General features: G+C 42.7%; 1 protein-coding gene across 4 annotated transcripts in view; it reads left to right on the top strand.

The window, feature by feature from the left end:
• Window positions 1-870: 870 nt before the first annotated feature.
• Gne (glucosamine (UDP-N-acetyl)-2-epimerase/N-acetylmannosamine kinase) overlaps window positions 871-20,015 on the top strand; it is a 44,770-nt gene continuing 25,625 nt past the window's right edge. For 2 of the 4 annotated variants that reach the window (XR_011369209.1, XM_070009788.1), the window contains exons 1-3: window positions 871-964; window positions 15,122-15,327; window positions 17,720-18,171. Coding sequence is in view for 3 of the 4 variants with exons in the window: in XM_070009788.1 (XP_069865889.1) it covers window positions 914-964; window positions 15,122-15,327; window positions 17,720-18,171 (709 nt within the window). In the remaining variant the exon portion in view is untranslated. Of the gene's footprint in view, window positions 965-7,997; window positions 8,079-8,688; window positions 8,706-15,121; window positions 15,328-17,719; window positions 18,172-20,015 lie in introns of those variants that run through there. The other 2 variants (XM_070009802.1, XM_070009809.1) reach the window with 2 other exon arrangements.

The following is a 20,015-nucleotide window of genomic DNA, read 5'->3' as shown; positions in this document are numbered from 1 at the left end:
TATGAATTTAGGTTTTTGTGTTAAAAAATCATTATTATTATTATTATCTTGCTGGTTGTGGGGCTTGAACTCTGGGCCTGGGAGCTGTCTCTCAGCTCTTCAGCTCAAGGCAAGTGCTCTACCACTTGAGGCAGAGCGACACTTGGGGCTTTCCGGTGGTTTACTGGAGATAAGAGTCTCACGGACTTCCCTTCCCCCAGCTGGCTTTGAACCGCGATCCTCAGATCTCAGTCTCCTAAGTAGCTAGGATTATAAGTGCGAGCCACCAGCGCCCGGCTTGTGTTAAAAAATTATTACTGACAATTTTGTAGCTAGTCACTCTGGTAAATATTCATTAATTATAATATGTGTTTAGTGTCTTGGGATTATCTAGACAACCATGTAATCTATAGTAATATGTTTGTTGCATGGAAACAAAAGTTTCTAAATGTCTGGAAGCTTGTGTTTATTGAAGAATCCTTAAAAAAAAAAAAAATCAAATAAACAACCACAACAAAAAAACCTCTTCCCCATGTAGTCTCTTTATTCCTTTGCATGTCAACTGTTTTGAAGGTTCCTGAGTGTAAAACAATGTGAAAAAGATGACTAAGAGCATGATTAAATATGTTGAGCTTTCTATTCAGAAACGCAGGAGAAAATCTTTCTAGGGGAAATATAAATTCACTGGGTAGAATAGTGTATCAAAACTGGGAAGTAACACTCAGTTGCCAATTGTTCTCAACTTTCAAGCCACTGTCCAGGAATACAGGAAGAATTCAGAGCCACCTCCCCCTTTTTTTTCTTTCTTTTCAAGGAGGCGGAGCTAAAGATTTAGTCTGGAATTCAGATGCTTATTAATGACTTGCTCTGTGGCAGCTAGGCCAAGAGAATAGCAGTGGCTCTGCTACGCAAGGCACAAAGCTTGTGCTACGGAATGGAAACCACTGCCTGTCCCTTCAGGGAGTCCAGTTCTCTAGGACCTCATGTAAGTAATGGGGCCATTCCACGATGCTTTAATCCAGCACTGCTGTCAAGGGGAGAGAAAAGCTTTGGCTTTAACCCTTTTGCATCCATGACTCTTTTCACTGCTAACTCAGGCTAGTCATTTTGTCGTTGCTATTTGGTTAATTACTGTGCTGAAACCCCCTGGTCTCCTTGCATTTCCAAACTGGTAGAGGAAGACAAACTCTTTTTTTCAAATTCTGGGTGCTTGTATCAGATACAGGGTTTTTTTCAGGGGTTGCTTTTACTTTATTGAGTTCTCTCCCTCATAAATACAGTTTATTTCCAATGTGTGCTATAGTTGTATTCATTTTCCCTTTCCTTTTGAAACATGGCATAGAAAAGCTGCCTTGTTCAGTCTTCTTCTCCTCAGCTATTTACCTGACCAAATGAAGCCAAAATAGAAGGAAATTATTACTATGGTTAATTTTCATGTTTATCACTATATGTAAATGACCAACTTCATTGCTACATAAATGGTTCTCACAGAATGTCATTTTATTTGTTGTTGTTATTGTTGTTGTTTTTGTGTCCGGTCGTGGGGCCTGAACTCTGGGCCTGGGCACTGTCCCTCAGCTCTTCAGCTCAAGGCTAGCGCTCTACCACTTGAGACACAGCGCCACTTAGGGTTTTTTTTTTTTTTTTCTTTTTGCTTATGTGGTGCTGAGGAATTGAACCCAGGGCCTCAGGCATGCGAGGCAAGCGCTCTACCACTGAGCCACCTTCCCAGCCCCAGAATGTCACTTTAGAAGGAAGTTTAACCTAATTATTTATTGAGGCATACGGGCAGCCAGATGTTTTAGGAAATCACCACATGTACCCTGTAGACACACTCTATCCAGCAGGGAGGGAATGGAGACTCACTGTAGTTTTTCTGAGACATGGAAATAACTTGATAAAAACAGTTTTTAAAGAAGTTCATCAGAGGGGCTGGGAAGGTGGCTCAGTGGTAGAGCGCTTGCCTTGCATGCTCGAGGCCCTGGGTTCGATTCCTCAGCACCACATAAGCAAAAAGAAAAAAGCCGGAAGTGGCACTGTGGCTCAAGTGGTAGAGCGCTAGCCTTGAGCTGAAGAGCTGAGGGACAGCGCCCAGGCTCAGAGTTCAGGCCCCACGACCAGACCCAAAAAAAAAAAAAAAAAAAAAAGAAGTTCATCAGGGTGCGAGGAGGGGGGGAGAATTGGGTGGGGATGGGGGAGGAGGCTGGGAAGGGATGTGAAGGGTAAACAAAGGCAGAGGCTGCAATGCTTGATAAGAAATGTACGCATTATCCTGCCCATGTAATTGTAACCCCTCTGTATAGTATGTTCACAAAAAAATAAAATGAAATGAAAAAAAAAGAAGTTCATCAGGTAGCTGTATGCAGGGAAGATTAGGAGAAGCAGGGAATCTGGGCCAGAAGGGCAAGTGAATGTTCAGTAATCAATGACGTTAAATCTTTTTGAGATATTATAACGTCATGACAGATTTTTATCAGTTAAATTCTTTACATTGCACAATGTGCATTGATTATAGGATAACCTTTGGTTTTCATTATGGCAAAACCAGGCACTTCAGAAGTAAGGAAATAAAATGATGAAGAAGTGAATTAGGATAGGAGGAATAGGAAGAGAAGAGCACATTCTGGAAATATTTTGAGGAATCTGAAAGATCAAATGTTATAATTTAGAGAGTGAAGAATATGATTACTGATTTTGAGTTTGGATAAAAATGACAAGTTTGTGCGATTAAAAAAATAAGGCCTGGGACTGGCGGTTCATATCTGATGCCTGTAATCCTAACTACTCAGGAAGCTGAGACCTGAGTATCACAGTTCAAAACTAGCTTGGGGGAGAAAAGTTTATGAAACTCTTATCTCCAATTAAATACCACAAAAAGCCAGAAGTGGAGGTATGGCTCAACCAGTAGAATGCTAGCCAAAAAGTTCAATAACAGTGCCCAGGTCCTGAGTTCAAGCCCCAGGACCAGCACTAAAAAAAATAATAGGGTGGGTGCCAGTGGCTCTCACCTGAAATACTGGCTACTCAGAAGGCTGGGATCTAGAGGATCTCTATACGAAGCTAGTCAGTGCACAAAAGTCCATAAGACTCCATCTCCAAAAGTAACCAGCAAAAAGCTAGGCTGAAAGTATGGCTCAAGTGGTAGAGTTCCAGTTGAGCAAGCAAGCTGAGCAAAATATTAGGACTTGAGTTGAGGGAGTATCTAGCAGGAATCGAAGGTAGGAACTGAGAGCTGAAAGGAAAGGTCAGAGTAAAGTATGTATCCAAGGAATTATTTATATAGAGATCAACATGAAAGGTCTAAGGAATGAAATTCAAGGGCTGGGGGCAAGGCTCAAATGGTAGAGCACATGCCTACCAAGCATAAGCTCTGAGTTCAAATCCTAGTACTGTCCAAAATAATAAATGAGCTCCTGTAAATGGAGTTCATAGAGGATGAAGAAATAAAATCATGAGAGCGCCTATATTCTGGGACAGGGTGAAGCACAGGAAAGAAAAGCAGATGATCTGAAAGGTGGAATTAGATTCATTGAAAAGTAGGGGCATGAAAGACATCAGAACAGAGAAACTTTAGGTTCATGCTTAGGTTTACAGATCCATATTTGGATGGGTCTTTAGCCTTCATGAAAGATTTTCCATTTCAGATGGGTTCTTACTGTGTTGCCCAGGTGGATCTCAAACCCTTGGGCTCTAGAGGCCCTCAGCTTCTCAAGTGCTAGAGCTATAGTTATATACCACTGTGCCCAGTTTAGGCAGGTATTTAAAGCCCACTTTAACCACCAAGTGTGGTAGTACAAACCTGTAACCTCTGTACTAGGAGCTGAGGCAGGTGGATCTCAAGTACTATGCCAGCCTTGGAGACAACACCCCCTGTCTTTGTGAATGTATGTATGTATGTAGGTGCCCTTTACTGGGCATTGAACTCAGGGCCTAGGCACTGTCCCTTAGCTTTTTTGTTTTAAATCAAAGCTAGTGCCCTGCCACTTGAGCCATAGCTTCAATTCCAGCTTTTTGGTGGTTAATTGCAGTTAAGAGTCTCACAGACTTTCCTGCCCATGCTGGCTTCAAACTGCAATCCTCAAATCTCAGCTTCTGGGGCTGGGAAGGTGGCTCAGTGGTAGAGGCTTGCCTTGCATGCATGAGGCCTTGGGTGTTGAGGACAAAACCCTGGGACAGTGCCCAGGCCCAGAGTTCAGGCCCCACAACCACCAACAACAACAAAATCTCAGCTTCCTAAATAGCTAGGTGTGAACCTCTGGTACTAGGAAATCCCGTTTTTTGTTTGTTTGTTTTGTTTTTAAGCCCACTTGAATACTCTTGAGGAATGTCTAAATGAGACCCTTCCTTCATCCTTAGCTGCACGCTAACTACCAAAGAGGAACTATTTTTCAGCTCCCAGAGTTATTTCCTTAGCTTATGCTGGCAAATCATAAAAATTTGCCAAAGGCATATTGCATATTGATTTAACTCTATCCTTGAAAGTCCAAAAGAACAAAACTCTTTTTTTTTTGTCAGTCATGGGGCTTGAACTCTGGTTCTGGGTGCTGGCCCTCACCTCTTCAGTTTAAGGCAAAAGTTCTACCACTTGAGCCACAGCACCACTTCTTCTGGTTTTCTGAGTGATTTGTTGGAGATAAGAGTCTCATGGACTTTCCTGCCTGGGATGGTTTTGAATGGTGATCCTCAGATCTCAGCCTCCTGAGTAGCTAGGATTATAGGCATAAGCCACCAGTGCCTGGGTCCTACATAACTTTTAATGAATGTTTTAGAACATAATTGTGTTGATCCAACTTTTTAAAAAAGAATCATAATTAAAGGCAAATGAGATTTTGATATTGTCCCAGTCTTTTTAGAATAGTTGTGTCAATTAAACTTTCTCAACTTCTATTTGTCAGGGAGTGACTATGCACTCTCTGGTTTACAAGTTCCTAGTAACCAGACAATAAACTATAGACTATAAAGAAAAATACCTTTAAAAATCCCAGTAAAGAGAATTTCTCACAAAACCACACACAGTCATTACATGTATTTATATCTCTCTGTCATGGCTGGGAAAGCTAGCTTAGAGTTGGCTTACTACCACACACACTATAAAAGGCCACCTGACTGGCAGGAGGAACTGACTGGTAATTGATGGTTAAACGGTTTTGAAATGTGAATTTCAAATATGAAGGTTTCCATTTATGAGTCTCTTTATCAGTACATTTCTGAACCTACTGGTTTTTTTGTTTTTGTTTTTGTTTTTTGGGTTTTTTTTTTGTGTGTGTGTTGGTTGTGGGGCTTGAACTCTGGGTTTGAGTGCTGTCCCTGTGCTCTTCAGCTCAAGGCAAGCGCTCTACTGCTTGAGCCACAGCGCCACTCAGTTTTCTAGTGGTTTATTGGAGATAAGAGTCTCATGGCCTTTCCTGCCTGGGCTGGCTTTGAACAATGATCCTGAGATTTCAGCCTCCTGAGTAGCTAGGATTACAGGCATGAGCCACTGAAGCTGGGCTGAGCCCATGCTTAATCTCATGTTCTTGTAAATCTCAAATTGACACACATAGTTTAGGGAATTATTTTCAGACAAGGCAGTTGAAAAATTATCTTTAAGTAGTTCTACAAAGGGGTTTCAATTCAATGTGTCAGTTTATAAGTACAATATATCTTTGCTGTCCGTGTGTGTGTGTGTGTGTGTGTGTGTGTGTGTGTGTGTGTGTGCGCACGCAGGCACGCACCAGTCCTAGGGCTTGTATTCAGGGCCTGGGCACTGTACCTGAGCTTTTGTGCTCAAGGCTAGTGTTCTACCACTTAATCCACAGCTTCACTTCTGGCTTTTTTGGGGGTGGTTCACCAGAGATAAGAATCTCACAGACTTTCCTGCCTGAGCTGGCTTCAAAGGACAGTTCTCTGATCTCAACCTCTCGAGAAGGTAGGCTTACAAATGTGAACCACTGTGCCAGGCTTTGTATCTTGATCAATATTACCTATTCCAGCCATCCCGACCATTACCTCTAGCCCTTCAATGTGACCAGGGTTCATTTTCATAGATGTACATTGGATATAAATGATTACATATAAACCTAATTACCAGTCCCTCAAAACGTGATCAAAACACCTTTAATCCTTAAATGTTTTTCATAGGGAAAAAGAACTACTTTCCTTATGAAGTATATTCATAAGGCTAATCAGTGCCAAAAGATAAATTTTTTGTTCAGGAGAGGTTATAAACAATCTGGCTTATGTGGTGGAGACTGCTTTCTAAGGTGTGCTTTACTTCCACACCCTGGCCATTAAAAGTATTGTGGTTGAGGTACAGAGTACTTTGAAGGAATAGCCTTAAACAGTAATTGATTACTCAGGATTTTTTTCCCTGCTGAATGATATGCAAGCCATCCTTGATTCCTTCCTTTTCTGTCTTCTCCTGCTATCTAACTCATGATTAAGTTTCATTAATCAAAGCAGTCATGTATCCATCCACTTCAGTTGAGTTTCATTGCCAATTCTTGCTTCTCAATCTACTGTATTCTCCACTTAACAGCCAAAATGATATTTAAAAAAGAAATCTGCTGTCTATTGAAAATGGACTATTCTCATTATTTAGAAATCCTGGAGTAAGGGCTGGTTACAGTGGCTAGTCATCCTAGCTACTGCCAGAAATTAGGAGCTCATAGTTCAAGGCCAGCCAGGGTATAAAAGCAAGACCCTTCCATCTCAGTCAATAAGCTGGGAATGGTGGTGCACTTCTGTATTTGTAGCTGTTTAGAAACCTCTATGTAAGATCCAGGTCCTGGACTAGATCCAAAAGCCTGAAACCCTATTCAAAAAATAACTAAAAGGACTGAGAGTGGTGGCTCAAGTGGTAGTGCACCTGCCTAGAAAACCTGAGGCCTTAAGTTTAAAGACTAATTACTATTCCCTCAAAACACACATGCACACAAACCTGGAATGAGTTAAGAGGCCTTGTTTCAAACACTGACATTACCATGTTTATGAGACCTTGAAATTAGCTTTATAGCAATAACTCTCAAGGAGCTGTTAGACTGTGTAGTTTTACTGGTGATAATTATTTTTCCTGGAGGTGTGCCCCACCCAATTACTACCAGTTTTTTATTTTTTGTGGGTTGTGGGGCTTGACCTCAGGCCCTGGACACTGTCCTTGAGTTTTTTTGCTCTACCACTTTGAGCCACAGCACCACTTCCAGTTTTCTGGTGGTTAATTGGAATCTCATCCATTTTCTTGTCCCAGCTGGCTTTGAACCACCATCCTCAGATCTCAACCTCCTGAATAGCTACGAGTGAGCCACCAGTGCCTGGCTCCAATAATTTCTTAATAGCTGTAAAAAAAATTCTTAGCATTCTGTGTCATCCACACATCCAAAGTTTCTCATTAGTGGTAACCTAGTAATTTGATAAGGGAAATATTAAAATTCTTCATTGGTAACAGATCTGTAATGGTCATCAGATCCTTAATGGTCGGTCTGTCTCGCCTTCTTGACCCTCGGCCATCAGCGGACGTGGCAAAGAGTGAGCGGCAAGGCTTCCGTCTGGGGACAGCTCCGGGATGCACGTATTCCTGGCAGCTGGGCTACGGAATGAATGAGGGAAAGCAAAGTGCCTTGGGTACAAGGCCATAACAGCTGTCTCGTAGGATGACCAGGGTTTCAGAGCATGCGTAGCTGGCTGAGAGCTGCTGGGCTCTGGGGTCTGGGCGCTGGCCAGGTCCACGCTGAACTAGCACGTCCACGACAACGGAAGACTCCTAAGCAGACACTGACCAGGCAGGCGGCTTCCTTTTTAAAAAGCCAGCGGGGAGGGGGGCGGGGCTCGGAGGACAGACCAATCACAGAAAGTCTCGCAGGTGTCGTCAGACGCGTTGGCTGATTCGAGCTTGCGGGAGGGGGACGGGCCTGCGAGGAGCAGGGGCTGGAGGGTGCCAGGGTCGAGCGACGAGTCATCGAGCGGCCGGTGTGCCGGGCTTGCGGAAGGCGCGGGGGCGGGTCTGCCCCCCCCCCCGCCCCCGCTGGCTTCCAGTGCCAGGTTTGGCTCCTGCTCAGCAGAGCGCGGCGGCGGCGGCGGCGGCGGCGGCAGCTGCGCCGGAGGAATCCTTGGATCCACATCTGGTGAGAGACGTGCGAGAAGTGACGGGCGGGGACCCGGGCGAGCATCCTGCCAGACCCCGCGGTGGCCTCCGCCTCCCTGCCGCGGCCTCGCAGCTTTCCTGGGCAGCGCGCCGGCGGGCACCCCGGGCCCGGGCCTCGCCCGCGGCCTTCGGGCCCCGGGTGCACTCGGGGTGAATGGGGACGCGGCATGCCGAGAGAGGCCTGGCTTGACTCTACCCCCGCCGGCCGTGTTATCCCGCCGGGGAAGACTGACAGGAGGGTTCCCGCTACCCGGGCGCGAGAGAGGCTGGGCAGCTGCCAGGCTCACCGCTGCCGGGGGCGGAAAGATGGCCCGGAAGGCCCTGCCCAGCCTGCAGTCTACCTCGAGCCTCAGCTTCCTGACAAGTTTGATGGGCATTGATTGGCCCGAGCACACTTGTAAAATTGCTGGAGCACAGGGAAATGTCCTGTAATTGTCTGGTAGGAGGGATGGGGGTGCAGATCACTGCTTAGCCCCACCATAGGAGGCCGAGAAGGAGAGGCCAAACTGAATTATAGCTTGGGGGAGAAACAAAGTTCTGAGTTACCGAGCACGATACAGTCCTTCCCTTCTCATTGCTGATCGTCTCCGTCCCTCTGCTTTGAAGGGTGAGGCATCACGTTCTCTGCCAGGAGGGTTTGCGGTCGCGAGTGCTTTTAGAAGAAACACAAAACAAACTGGGTGTAGGCAGTGTCCTGAGAGCCGAAGGATCTGGGTTTGAGTCTTGGTTCTGTCAATTATTTAAAGTTACTTTCTCTGTGTCTCAGTGCCCCTGGTCTGGTTGGTTAGTTGATTGATGACTGGGTCTTACTATATATTCCAAGTTGGCCTCGAACTGTTGATCCTCCCGCCTCGGCCTTCTCCATGCTGGGATTACAGTCGCATATCACTGTGCCCATCTCTCCGTGATCCTGTCTATAAAATGGAGCAAAGGAAAACTGTGAGAATGAAAGTTATTAATGCTTGTAAAGGTATTAGCAATGTGTGCTGACCAAAGTGCTTAACAGCTGTTTTTCGGTGACTGTTGTTTTCTTGGTTCAATCTGCTTAAACCAAGTTGCCTACCTAAAAGCAATTCACTTCTTAAAAAACTCTTTTTAGTGGAGTGGGACAATTTTTTTTTTCTAGAAAAAGTTGATCACCTTTGACAGTATTTATAATGGACAGTCTTGTGTTGAAAGTGATCATTAGCAATTGAGGATAAAGAGTTCCAGGCCAGTCTAGACCACATGGCAAGCCTTGTTTTAAAAAAAAAAAAAATTGGCAGTTCTTAGAGACTGCCAGAGTTAAAGTTGAATGAGTACTTTTTTTTCTTTCTGGAAACAAACTGTCTTTATGTATCTAAGTATCAGTGGCTCTAGTTACAAGTATGAAACTGAAGAATGAAATAAATGCATTGTACTTATAAACTGATTTGTTGACTTGAAACCCTTTTATACAACTACTTAATAATAATTTAAGAAGGGATGAAATGGACATAAAATCCAGCTTTAGACTCAGGGGAGCTGTGGACAACCACATCCTGTTCAGTTGTGCTTATTTAAAAGGTTTATTTAGCTGGTAGAACCCCTGTAATCCTAGCTACTCTGGAGGCTGAGATCTGAGGATCCTGATTCAACTCCAGTCCCAGCAGGAAAGTCCTTGAGATTCTTATCTCCAATTAATCACTAGAAAAAGTGGTACTTTGGCTCAAAGTGGTAGAGTGCTAGCCTTGAGCAAAAGAACTCAGAGACAGTGCCCAGGCCTGAGTTCAAGCCCCATGACCAACCCCCGGTTCCCCCCAGAAAAGATTTATTGGGTGGTATTGGGGGTTGAGTTCAGGGCCTTCTCCTTGCTAGGCATTTGAGCAGCATTACCAGCCCTTTTTGTTTTTGTCATTTCTCTGGTAGGATGTTGTGTCATTGCCTGGAATAAGCCTGAGATCTTGAAGTTCCGAGGTGTTTGGGGGGAGTCTCACTAACTTTTTTTTTCAGTATGGCCTCCGACCACAGACCTCCTCTGCTTCTCTATTGCTGTGATTACAGGCATGAGGGACTTTGCCCAGCTCTTGATTTCTTGTTTTCAATAATGAAATATTTATCCTGAAAAGGCCAGCTAGCACATAACTTCTACTAACCATCAAGAACTAATATATATTAACATATTGTCATATTTTTTCTGATCTTAATCTATGGTATAATTTTTGAAAAATAAATGCTTAGCTGGACATGAAGACGCATGACTATAATCCAAGTTGTGATTAGGAAGCTATGATCAAGGTTCGTGGCCAAGCAGGGAAAAAGTTGGCAAGATTCCATCTCAATAGGACAAGCACAGTGGCTTATTATACTGTCATTCCAGCAATCAGGAAGACCTTAGGTAAGAAGATTGTGGTCTGAGGCCATTCCCAGGTAAAAATGTAAAATTCTACCTAAAAAATAACTAAAGCAAAAAAGTGGCTCAGGGATGGCTCAGGTGGAAACATCTGCTTAGCAACCAGAAGGCCCTGAGTTCAAACACCAGTATTGCCAAACATAAAGTGAAATAAGTTAGATTCAAACTATTTTTTAAACACTTCCTTTATGAAGGTATTTTGTTGTTGTTGTTTGTTTTTTTGACAGTTGTGGTACTTGAACTCTGAGCATAGGCATTGTCCTTGAGCTCTTCAGCTCAAGGCTAGCTCTCTACCACTTGAGCCACAGCACCACTTCTGGTTTTCTGGTGGTTAATTGGAAATAAGAGTCTCATAGACATTCCTGACCAGACTGGCTTTGAACCTTGATCCTCAGATCTCAGCCTCCTGAGTAGCTGGGGTTATAGGCGAGAATCACTGGTGCCAAAAGGTGCTTCAGTGGTAAAGTATTTGCCTTGCATGCATGAGGCCCTGGGTTTAATTCCTCAGCACCACATAAACAGAAAAAGCCGGAAGTGGTGCTGTGGCTCAAGTGGTAAAGTACTAGCCTTGAGCTGAAAAGCTGAGGGACAGCGCCCAGGCCCAGAGTTCAGGCCCCACCACTGACCAAAAAAAAAAAAAAAAAGACATCTTTTTTCATAGATTATTTCTATGGCTGGCTCTTTTAATTTAGGTAGAATAATAGTTCAGTACTCTGGTAAACACTAGGCACTGCCAAGTGGAAAGTTTACTGTTCTTTGTAAAGTAAATAGAAAGTAACAAGATCTGTATCATTTGCTTTGTCCAGAAAGTTAAATATCACCAATTGATTCAGCCCAGATTCAATCCCCAATTTGAACTGTAAGCATTTTGGTTTGCTATACTTCCGCACAGAGGAAAGTAATTATAGACAGGGGAGACAGGTTTTTGTTTTTTTGTTTTTAAAGGTTAGGTCCAGATCAGTAGGTATTTTTATTGATTAATTGATTGCATATGTGTGTTGTGGGGTGTTTTTTTTTTTTTTTTTTTTTTTTGGTCGGTCGTGGGGCTTGAACTCTGGGCCTGGGCGCTGTCCCTCAGCTCTTCAGCTCAAAGCAAGCGCTCTACCACTTGAGCTACAGCGCCACTTCCGGTTTTCTGGTGGTTTATTGGAGATAGGAGTCTCATGGTCTCTCCTGCCCGGGCTGGCTTTGAACCGAGATCCTCAGATCTCAGCCTCCTGAGTAGCTAGGATTACAGGCGTGAGCCACCAGCGCCTGGCAATGTGGGGTGTTTTTTTTGTTTGTTTGTTTTGGTGCTGGTCCTGTACTTGAACTCAGGGCCTGAGCACTGTCCCTGAGCTTTTGTGCTCAAGGCTAGTGCTCTACCACTTGAGCCACAGCTCTACTTCTAGCTGTTTGCTGGTTAATTGGAGAGTCTTAATAGATTTTCCTGCTCTGGCTGGCTTCAAACCACAATCTTTAGGTCTCAGCCTCCTAAGTAGCTAGGATTTGAAGCGTGATCTACTGTACCAGCTCATATCAGTAATTTGGGATTATGTAGAAAAACATTGAAGGCATATTTTGGAAGAATACTTTTGTCTCCTTGGTATTGCTTTGGTTTGCTGAGTATTACCTGGTCGAATGTTCATTTTATTATAAATGCTTCCTATTTCTGAAACTTGATTTTGCTAGGGATTGTAAATTCAGAATGGGCCTAATCATGTGGCAATTCATGTGGTCACAGGATTCTACTCTTAAAAAGATGAGGAGATAAATTACACACAGCAGAGAGCTAACAATGGAATTTCCAGAATGTTTCAAAGGGCAGCCCTTCTGTACCCACGTCCCTACCCAAGTTCTCAGGATCCCTAGTTATACATTCTAAATACTGATGTACTTCCTGAAGCCATAGCAATGTGATCAGAGCCCCTGAGGCCAAATAAAACAGATCTCCCTCCCTCCTGCATTCCTTTCTTCTCTTTCTGTGCCTCTCCCTCCTTCTCAGGACCTGGCCATTTAAGCTACTCAGGCTGGTCCTATAAACTCACCATCCTTTAGTCTCTAAAGTGCTAGAATTACAGATATATACCACCATATCTGGCTTGTAGAGAAGTTTAAAATATTCTATAAAACCAGCCTCTTTCTCTTCCCTCTCTCTGCTCTCTCCTCCCTCTCTCCTGTCTTCTCTCTCTCCTCCCGGTCTTCTCTTTCTGTCACATTGGTTTGAACTCAGGGCCTGGTTGTGGTCCCTGAGCTCTTTAGCTCAAGGCTAGTCTCTACCACTTTGAGCCACAGCTCTTATTTCTGGTTTGTTGGTGGTTAATTGGAGATAAGAACCTCACAGACTTTCCTGCCTGGGTTGGGTTTGAACCGTGGTCCTCAGATCTCAGCCTCCTGACTAGCTAGGATTACAGGCATGAGCCACCAATGCCTGGCTATAAAACCAATCTCTTTTACCCCAGCTTTTACTTTTTTGAATAGAGAGTATATAAATATAAGGGGTGGGGATATAGAGGTGGACAGAGTTTTTAAACCAAGTATATTTGTTCTTAGAGGAAAGTGGAAAAAAAATGGGTGGTCTGAAGAGGACCTGAGGTATATGTGAAGAAGAGGTGACAGACTGAGCTTTGAGGGTTGATAGGAATCCAGGCAAGAAGGAAAGGAAATTTTAGGTGGAGGTATTTGTATCGAAAGGTATAGAGATCCACTAGTTTGAACCATAAGCACTTTGGTATGGCCAGTACTTTGGCACAGAGTAGAAGTAATTATAATTGGGCTCATGTATGTAATCCTGGCTACTTAGGAGGTAGAGATCTGAGGATCCTGGTTCAAAACCAGCCCAGGCAGGTAAGTCTGTGAGATCTTTTTCACCAATTAACCACCAAAAATCCAGAAGTGGAACTGTGGTTCAAGTGGTAAAGTTCTAGTCTTGAGCACAAAAACTCAGCCAGCATCCAGGCCCTGAGTTTAAGCCCCAGGACTGGCATACGTGTGCCTACACATACATACATACATACAGACAGACAGACAGACACACAGACACAGACACACACACATACATAGAGTAATCATAGATCAGACAGGACTAAAAAAAATGGGTTATGTCCAGATCAGTGATTTGGATTTTATCCCATAGTGATGTCTTCTATAGTTCCATAATCATATTTAAGAACTTTGAAAAAAAAGAGTCACTTGGATAGTGTGTAGGAGGCTATGGCTATGTAGAACTAGGGACAAACAAACACTATGACAACTCTTTGAATAGTTTTCACCAACAACCCCCATTTGACTGGGGACATCCTGGAGGTGATATAGAGGAGGAGACACATTTAAAAGATAATTCAAAGCTGGGTTCCTGTAGCTCATGCCTATAATTCTAGTTACTCAGGAGGATCTGAGATTGTAGTTTGAGGCCAACCAGGGCAGAAAAGTCCCTCAAAAACCAGAAATGGCTCTGTGGCTCAAAGTGTTAGAGTGTTAGCCTTGAGCAAAAGAGCTCAGGAACAGCATGCAGGCCTTGAGTTCAGGCCCCACAACCACCACCACCACCACCAAGAAAAGATATTCAAGGAGGTAAATTGATAGGACTTAAAGTTGCTAAACCCTCTAAAGAACAGAAAAGACAATCATTCAGGGTGTTTCGATGAGTGGAAGTGTGTAACTGCGTTAGAGAACAATTCCAGAGAAGCAGGTTTAGAAAAGAGAGTGAGTTTAGCTTGGGACACTGGCTTTAAGGTGCCTGTGGGACCTATAGCAAGCTCTCTGGCAGGCTTCAGGACTTGTCTGTTTTAGAGGCACTGGCATATAACTGAGGATGAGGTCTTTTCTCTCCCCAACTCTAGGCACAATGCCTCATATTTAAGGTAGTGCACATTGTGAGGTGAGTGGATTGTCTTTCTTAGGTGATCTTGAACTTGGGAAATAATTCCTTTTTTCCAGACCTGTGTTTCCTTTTCTATAAATAAGAGTTTAACCAGATCAGTGGGTTTCTACTGTAGTTTTGTAATGGTTTAGTATGTTGGACTCAATTTTGAGATATAGTAAGTAATTTTTAACTAATAAAGAGTGATATTTGAGCTGGGTGTGGTGGTGTATGCCTGTAATCCCAGCACTTGGGAAACAGAACCAGGAAGTTGCTAGTTTAAGGCCAACTTGGGTTCCATAATAAGTTTCAGGATAGCTACTGAGTAGAACCTGTCACAAGGAAAGAAAAAGAGACGAGGGAGTGGGGGCTGATATTTGCTCACCTTTTGAATGAAAGTTGATTTCTCTCACTCAACTGTGTTCCATTGTGATGAATGTGAAGCACTGAATTATAGTCCTACAATCTGGAATTTCTTTTTCATTTTTTAAATTTAGAAAATACTTCATTCGTTTCTATGATCAAGCCCATATAAATGTACATATTTAACATGTTATGTTACTCCTTTACAAATGCAAAAGAAACTTAAGTTTAGCAGTTCCAGATCAGCATGGGCCACTCAACATGGCAATCTGGAATAGTGCTTCACAACTGCATCTAGAAGTGAGAGTGTCACACAGCAGTGGGGGTGGAGCATAAAATGACCAGTACTGTACTAAATGGTAGGACTTAACAACCAAAAAGTTTTTTTATTTTGATATCTTAGGAGTTGTTCTGATTTAGATAATCATTGCTATTTTTGCAACTTCAGGAACTCTATTTTAAGAAACTTTCAACAAGAAAGAAACAAGTCATGGAGAAGAATGGGAACAACCGGAAGCTCCGGGTCTGTGTTGCCACTTGTAATCGTGCTGATTACTCGAAACTTGCTCCCATCATGTTTGGCATCAAAACAGAGCCTGAGTTCTTTGAACTTGATGTGGTGGTCCTTGGCTCACACCTGATAGATGACTATGGGTAAGATGAGCATGTTTTCTTATTCTCCACTGCATCTGGATGCTGGAGAGAGCTTGCATTTTGATAGCCATGTAACCTAGCTTCAAAACCCACTTCTACCATTTAACATTTATGTGGTCTTGGAGAAGTCGCTTCACATTTCTGAGCTCGTTTCTTCTTATAAAACAGTGAGCACCTGTATTATAAGGAATAGAGATTCTAACTTAAAACATCTGTCACAGTGATGCTGCTTAGTAGGGACCAGATAAGTGATTGGTGTATCATTACTATTTGTTATTACTTCAGGAGAAATGCTGCTTCCAAATGTAGGTTGTATGACTATGATAATAGGGTCATCTGTTTTGTGAGCATTTTTGTTGTTGATGTTGTTTGTTTGGTACTGGGATTTGAACTCAGGGCTTCGTGCAAGCTAAGCATACAATCTACCACTGAGCTCACTATCTACCTCAAGACTAGTTTTTGAGTTCTAATGGCAGTTTTTCAAAACTGTGAGAAGCTTACAAAATAGTATATATGGAACATAATTTAAAACATCTAATTGAACTGTCAAATAAAATAGAATATTGCCATGATGGTTGGCATTTATTTTGGTGACATTAGATTTATGTTGATCACAGGATATACTTAAAAAATGAAGGATGAGGGGCTGGGAAAGTGGCTCAGTGGTAGAGTGCTTGCCTTGCATGCATGAAGCCCTGGGTTCGATTCCTCAGTACCACATAAGCAGAAAAAGCTGGAAGTGGCGCTGTGGCTCAAGTGGTAGAGCACTATCCTTGAGCTGAAGAGCTGAGGGACAGCGCGCAGGCCCAGAGTTCAGGCCCCACTACCGGCAAAAAAAGACAAAAAAAAAAATGAAGGATGATCTTTTAGGGTTCAAAATGTAGAAACCACAAGTAAACATTAATTTTACTCTAGAGCATTTAGTGCACCCCTGTGGTATGAAAATGTTCATGCAATCTCCAAAGACAGTTGAAAATGCATTATTATGTATGATGTTAAAGGAAAAGCAAGAAAACCAAAAGCCTGCTTCCAAAAATCAATACATTAATTTGCTCTAAGAAAATATTTAGAGTAGAAGAGAGCCAGGCATTGGTGACTCTTAGACTGAGTTCTAAGGATTATGGTTCAAAGCTACCCCAGGCAGGAAAGATTGTGAGACTCTTATCTACAATTAACCACCAAAAAGCGAGAAGTGGGGCTGTAACTCAAGTGATAGAGCACTAGTCTTGAGTAAAAAAGCTCAGGGACAATGCCCAGACCATGAGTTCAAGCCCAGAACCAGAAAAAGAAAAAAAAAAAAAGAATTAAAATGTTAAAATGGAAGCCAGGTGCTGATGTCAAACATTTGTTATCCTAGCTACTCAAGAAGAAAAGTCTGTAGGATTTTCATCTCCAAGCAGAAAGTCCAAGGTAGAAGCATAATTTCGATCATTCAAAAATTTATAGTATAGGGACGTGCAAGACATCCTGGCTTTGTGCAGTATTTTTAAATTTATTTAAAAAAACTTTTTTTGGTGCTGATCCTGGGGACTTGGAATCAAGGCTAGGGCACTGTCCCTGAGCTTTTGTGCTTAAAGCTAGTGCTCTGCCACTTGAACCAAAGCTCAACTTTTGGCTTTCTTTGGAGGTTAATTGGAGATAAGAGTCTCATAGACTTTCTTACCTAGGCTGGCTTCCAACTTAGATCTCAGCCTCCTGAGTAGCTAGGATTGATTATAGGCATGAGCTACCTGTACCCTGCTTTTTTTTTTAAAGGTGGTATTGGGTTTCACAATGTAGGCTAGGCTAGTCTTGAACCTACTATGTAGCCTAGCCTGTGCTGCAACTTGAGATTCTCCTGCCTTAGTCCCCCAAGTCTTGGGTTAACAGGTACATGTCACTGTGCCTGGAAGGGGATAAATTAGCCTTCCAAAGGGCAATAAAGCCTTATGTCGATTTGGATGGTGCTATGGAGGCACTCATGTAAAAAAAATAACCAGGCTAATAAGAACATTTATTGCTTTGCTCTTTACTTTGTAAGCTATTCTTCTATTTATTTATTTGTTTGTTTGTTTTGCAAGTCCTGGGCCTTGAACTCTAGGCTTGGGTGCTATCCCTGAGCTCCTTTTTGCTCAAGGCTAGCGCTCTACCACTAGAGCCACAGCTCCACTTTGTCTGTGATTAAATGGAAATAAGAATTTCATAGTGGCTTTCCTGCCCTGGCTGGTTTTGAGCCATGACCCTCAGATCTCAGCCTCCTGATTAGCTAGGATTACAGGCATGAGCCACAGGCACCTGGCTTACTTTGTTTTAATAAGTAAAAATTTAAACATGTTTCTTCCTTCAGGGTTAGCATTCGATGGCTTGTCTTAAATGTTAACATGCTCTCATCCTTTTTTCTCTCTTGCTTTAGAAACACATATCGAATGATTGAACAAGATGACTTTGACATTAACACGAGGCTACACACAATCGTTAGGGGGGAAGATGAAGCAGCCATGGTGGAATCAGTAGGCTTGGCCCTAGTGAAGCTCCCAGATGTCCTTAATCGCCTAAAGCCTGATATCATGATTGTTCATGGAGACAGGTTTGATGCCTTGGCTCTGGCTACGTCTGCTGCCTTGATGAACATCAGGATCCTTCACATTGAAGGAGGGGAAGTCAGTGGGACTATTGATGACTCCATCAGACATGCCATAACAAAACTGGCTCATTATCATGTGTGTTGCACCCGAAGCGCAGAACAACACCTGATATCCATGTGTGAGGACCACGATCGAATTCTTTTGGCTGGCTGCCCGTCCTATGACAAGCTCCTCTCAGCCAAGAACAAAGACTATATGAGCATCATTCGGATGTGGCTAGGTACATGTATCACATTTTATTGATCCTAAAGTCTGTTTTTGCCAGAAAGTGTTGAGAATATTTCAGGACTTTTGGAAACTCATAGATATAGTATTCCATTAGAAAGCAGAAAGCCAAGGTTTTAGATCATAGTTTCCTCTGTTATATGACTTTACCTCTGAAGTCCACCTGTTCAGTAAAATAGGCTTACTGGTTTGTTTAAAAAAAATTGGGTATTTTAATTTTGGGGGAGCCTTGAACTCAGGCCTGGATGCTGATGCTTTCCCTTAACTTTTCTGCTCAAAGTTGACTACCACTGGAGCCACAGCTTCACTTTTGGCCTTTTTCCCCCTTGGTTAACTGGAGATAGCAGTCTCGCAGGCTTTCCTGCCTGCCTGGCTTCAAACTATGGTCCTAGGTTCTCAGCCTCTTGAATAGCTAGAATTATAGGCATAAATCTCTGGTGCCTGGTAATAGAAAAGGCTTTGCTTGTTATTATTATTATTATTATTTTGTCGGTCATGGAGCTTGAACTCTGGTCTGAGCGCAGTCACTCAGCTCTTCAGCTCAAGGCTAGTGCCCTATAATTTGAGCCACAACACCACTTCCGGTTTTCTAGTGGCTTATTGGAGATAAGTCTCACAGACTTTCCAGCCCAGGCTGGTTTTGAACTGTGATCCTCCGATCTCACCCTCCTGAGTAGCTAGGATTACAGGCTCGAGCCACCGGCGCCCAGCTATGCTTGTTACTGTTTAAGTGAAAAAGCTGAGCAAGAGTCTGAGGCCCCAGAGTTCAATTACCAGTACTGGCACATATGCACACAAAAGTCTAAATCATAGTGGTAGCACTGGATTTTGTTATCTTTTCAAAAAGAGTCTTAAAGTGTAAAATTTTTAGTGATAGTGATTTTCATGGAAATTAACTTTTGCTAATCAGAGGCAAAGAAAAGACATTTACAAACAATATCAATTAGTTAATTTGTAGTGAGAGTAATATGTAGTAGAAAATAAGAACTGATCGTCTAGAACCCTCCTTTTCTAAAAGGTAGATCTATTGAATGAAGTCAATAAATAGAAAATTGATTTGATAGGTGGGTAATCCAAGAAGCTGGATCTGGGCTTGGAGGCATGGCTCATGTGGTGAATTGCCAGCCAATGAGCAAAGCATCAGCACCAAGTTTGATCCCTGCCTCATAACAACAACAATAAAAAAGAAGGGTCTATTTTTTATTCTACATCCCATTAGAACTCTTATCATTAGACCTATTTGTAGGGAGGAAGAAACCTGTGAGATGATACTGGTAGACAAGCTTCCGTTTTCACCTCTCATTCTCCTTTACATGTGTTTCCTCCCTGCACCGTGTACTGAGGTTTGACTCAGGGCCTTGTGTTTCCTAGTCAGAGTCTCTACCGTGTGACTCTCTCCCTGAGTTCCTTCACATGTGATTCTAAGTAATTCTGTGATAAATAGAACATAGTGATTTCGTATAAGAATACAGCAGAAGTGTATTTGGAAGGCTTACATTCTTCTTTGTGCAAAGCCAGACTGTTCAACCTGCAATCCTCCCCCCATCACTCTGCCTTTGCTCTTTAATGCAGCAGCCTTTGCCTTGCTGTGAAACCCTTCCTAGGAAGGCACCATCATTTGGTTTTGTGTTTTAAATCTCTGTATTTACTATGGGATGTCTTTTATTATTAAGAATTTAATGTGTCTTTAACTTTGCCATTACATTTATTAGGATCATTATAAATGAATATTATAAAGCTGCATGCGGTAAGTGATCTACCCAACACTATTTTCCTGCGAGTTGCTTGTGCAGAAGCAGGCACAGGCTATGTACAAATTTATTATTGTGAGGATGGACA

The sequence above is a fragment of the Dipodomys merriami genome, unplaced genomic scaffold (genome assembly GCF_024711535.1).
Source record: "Dipodomys merriami isolate MVZ:Mamm:240054 unplaced genomic scaffold, mDipMer1.0.p SCAF_11, whole genome shotgun sequence".
Taxonomy (NCBI): Eukaryota; Metazoa; Chordata; class Mammalia; order Rodentia; family Heteromyidae; genus Dipodomys; species Dipodomys merriami.
Note: the sequence above shows the minus strand (reverse complement) of the source record. Positions and strands in the feature narration are given on the sequence as shown.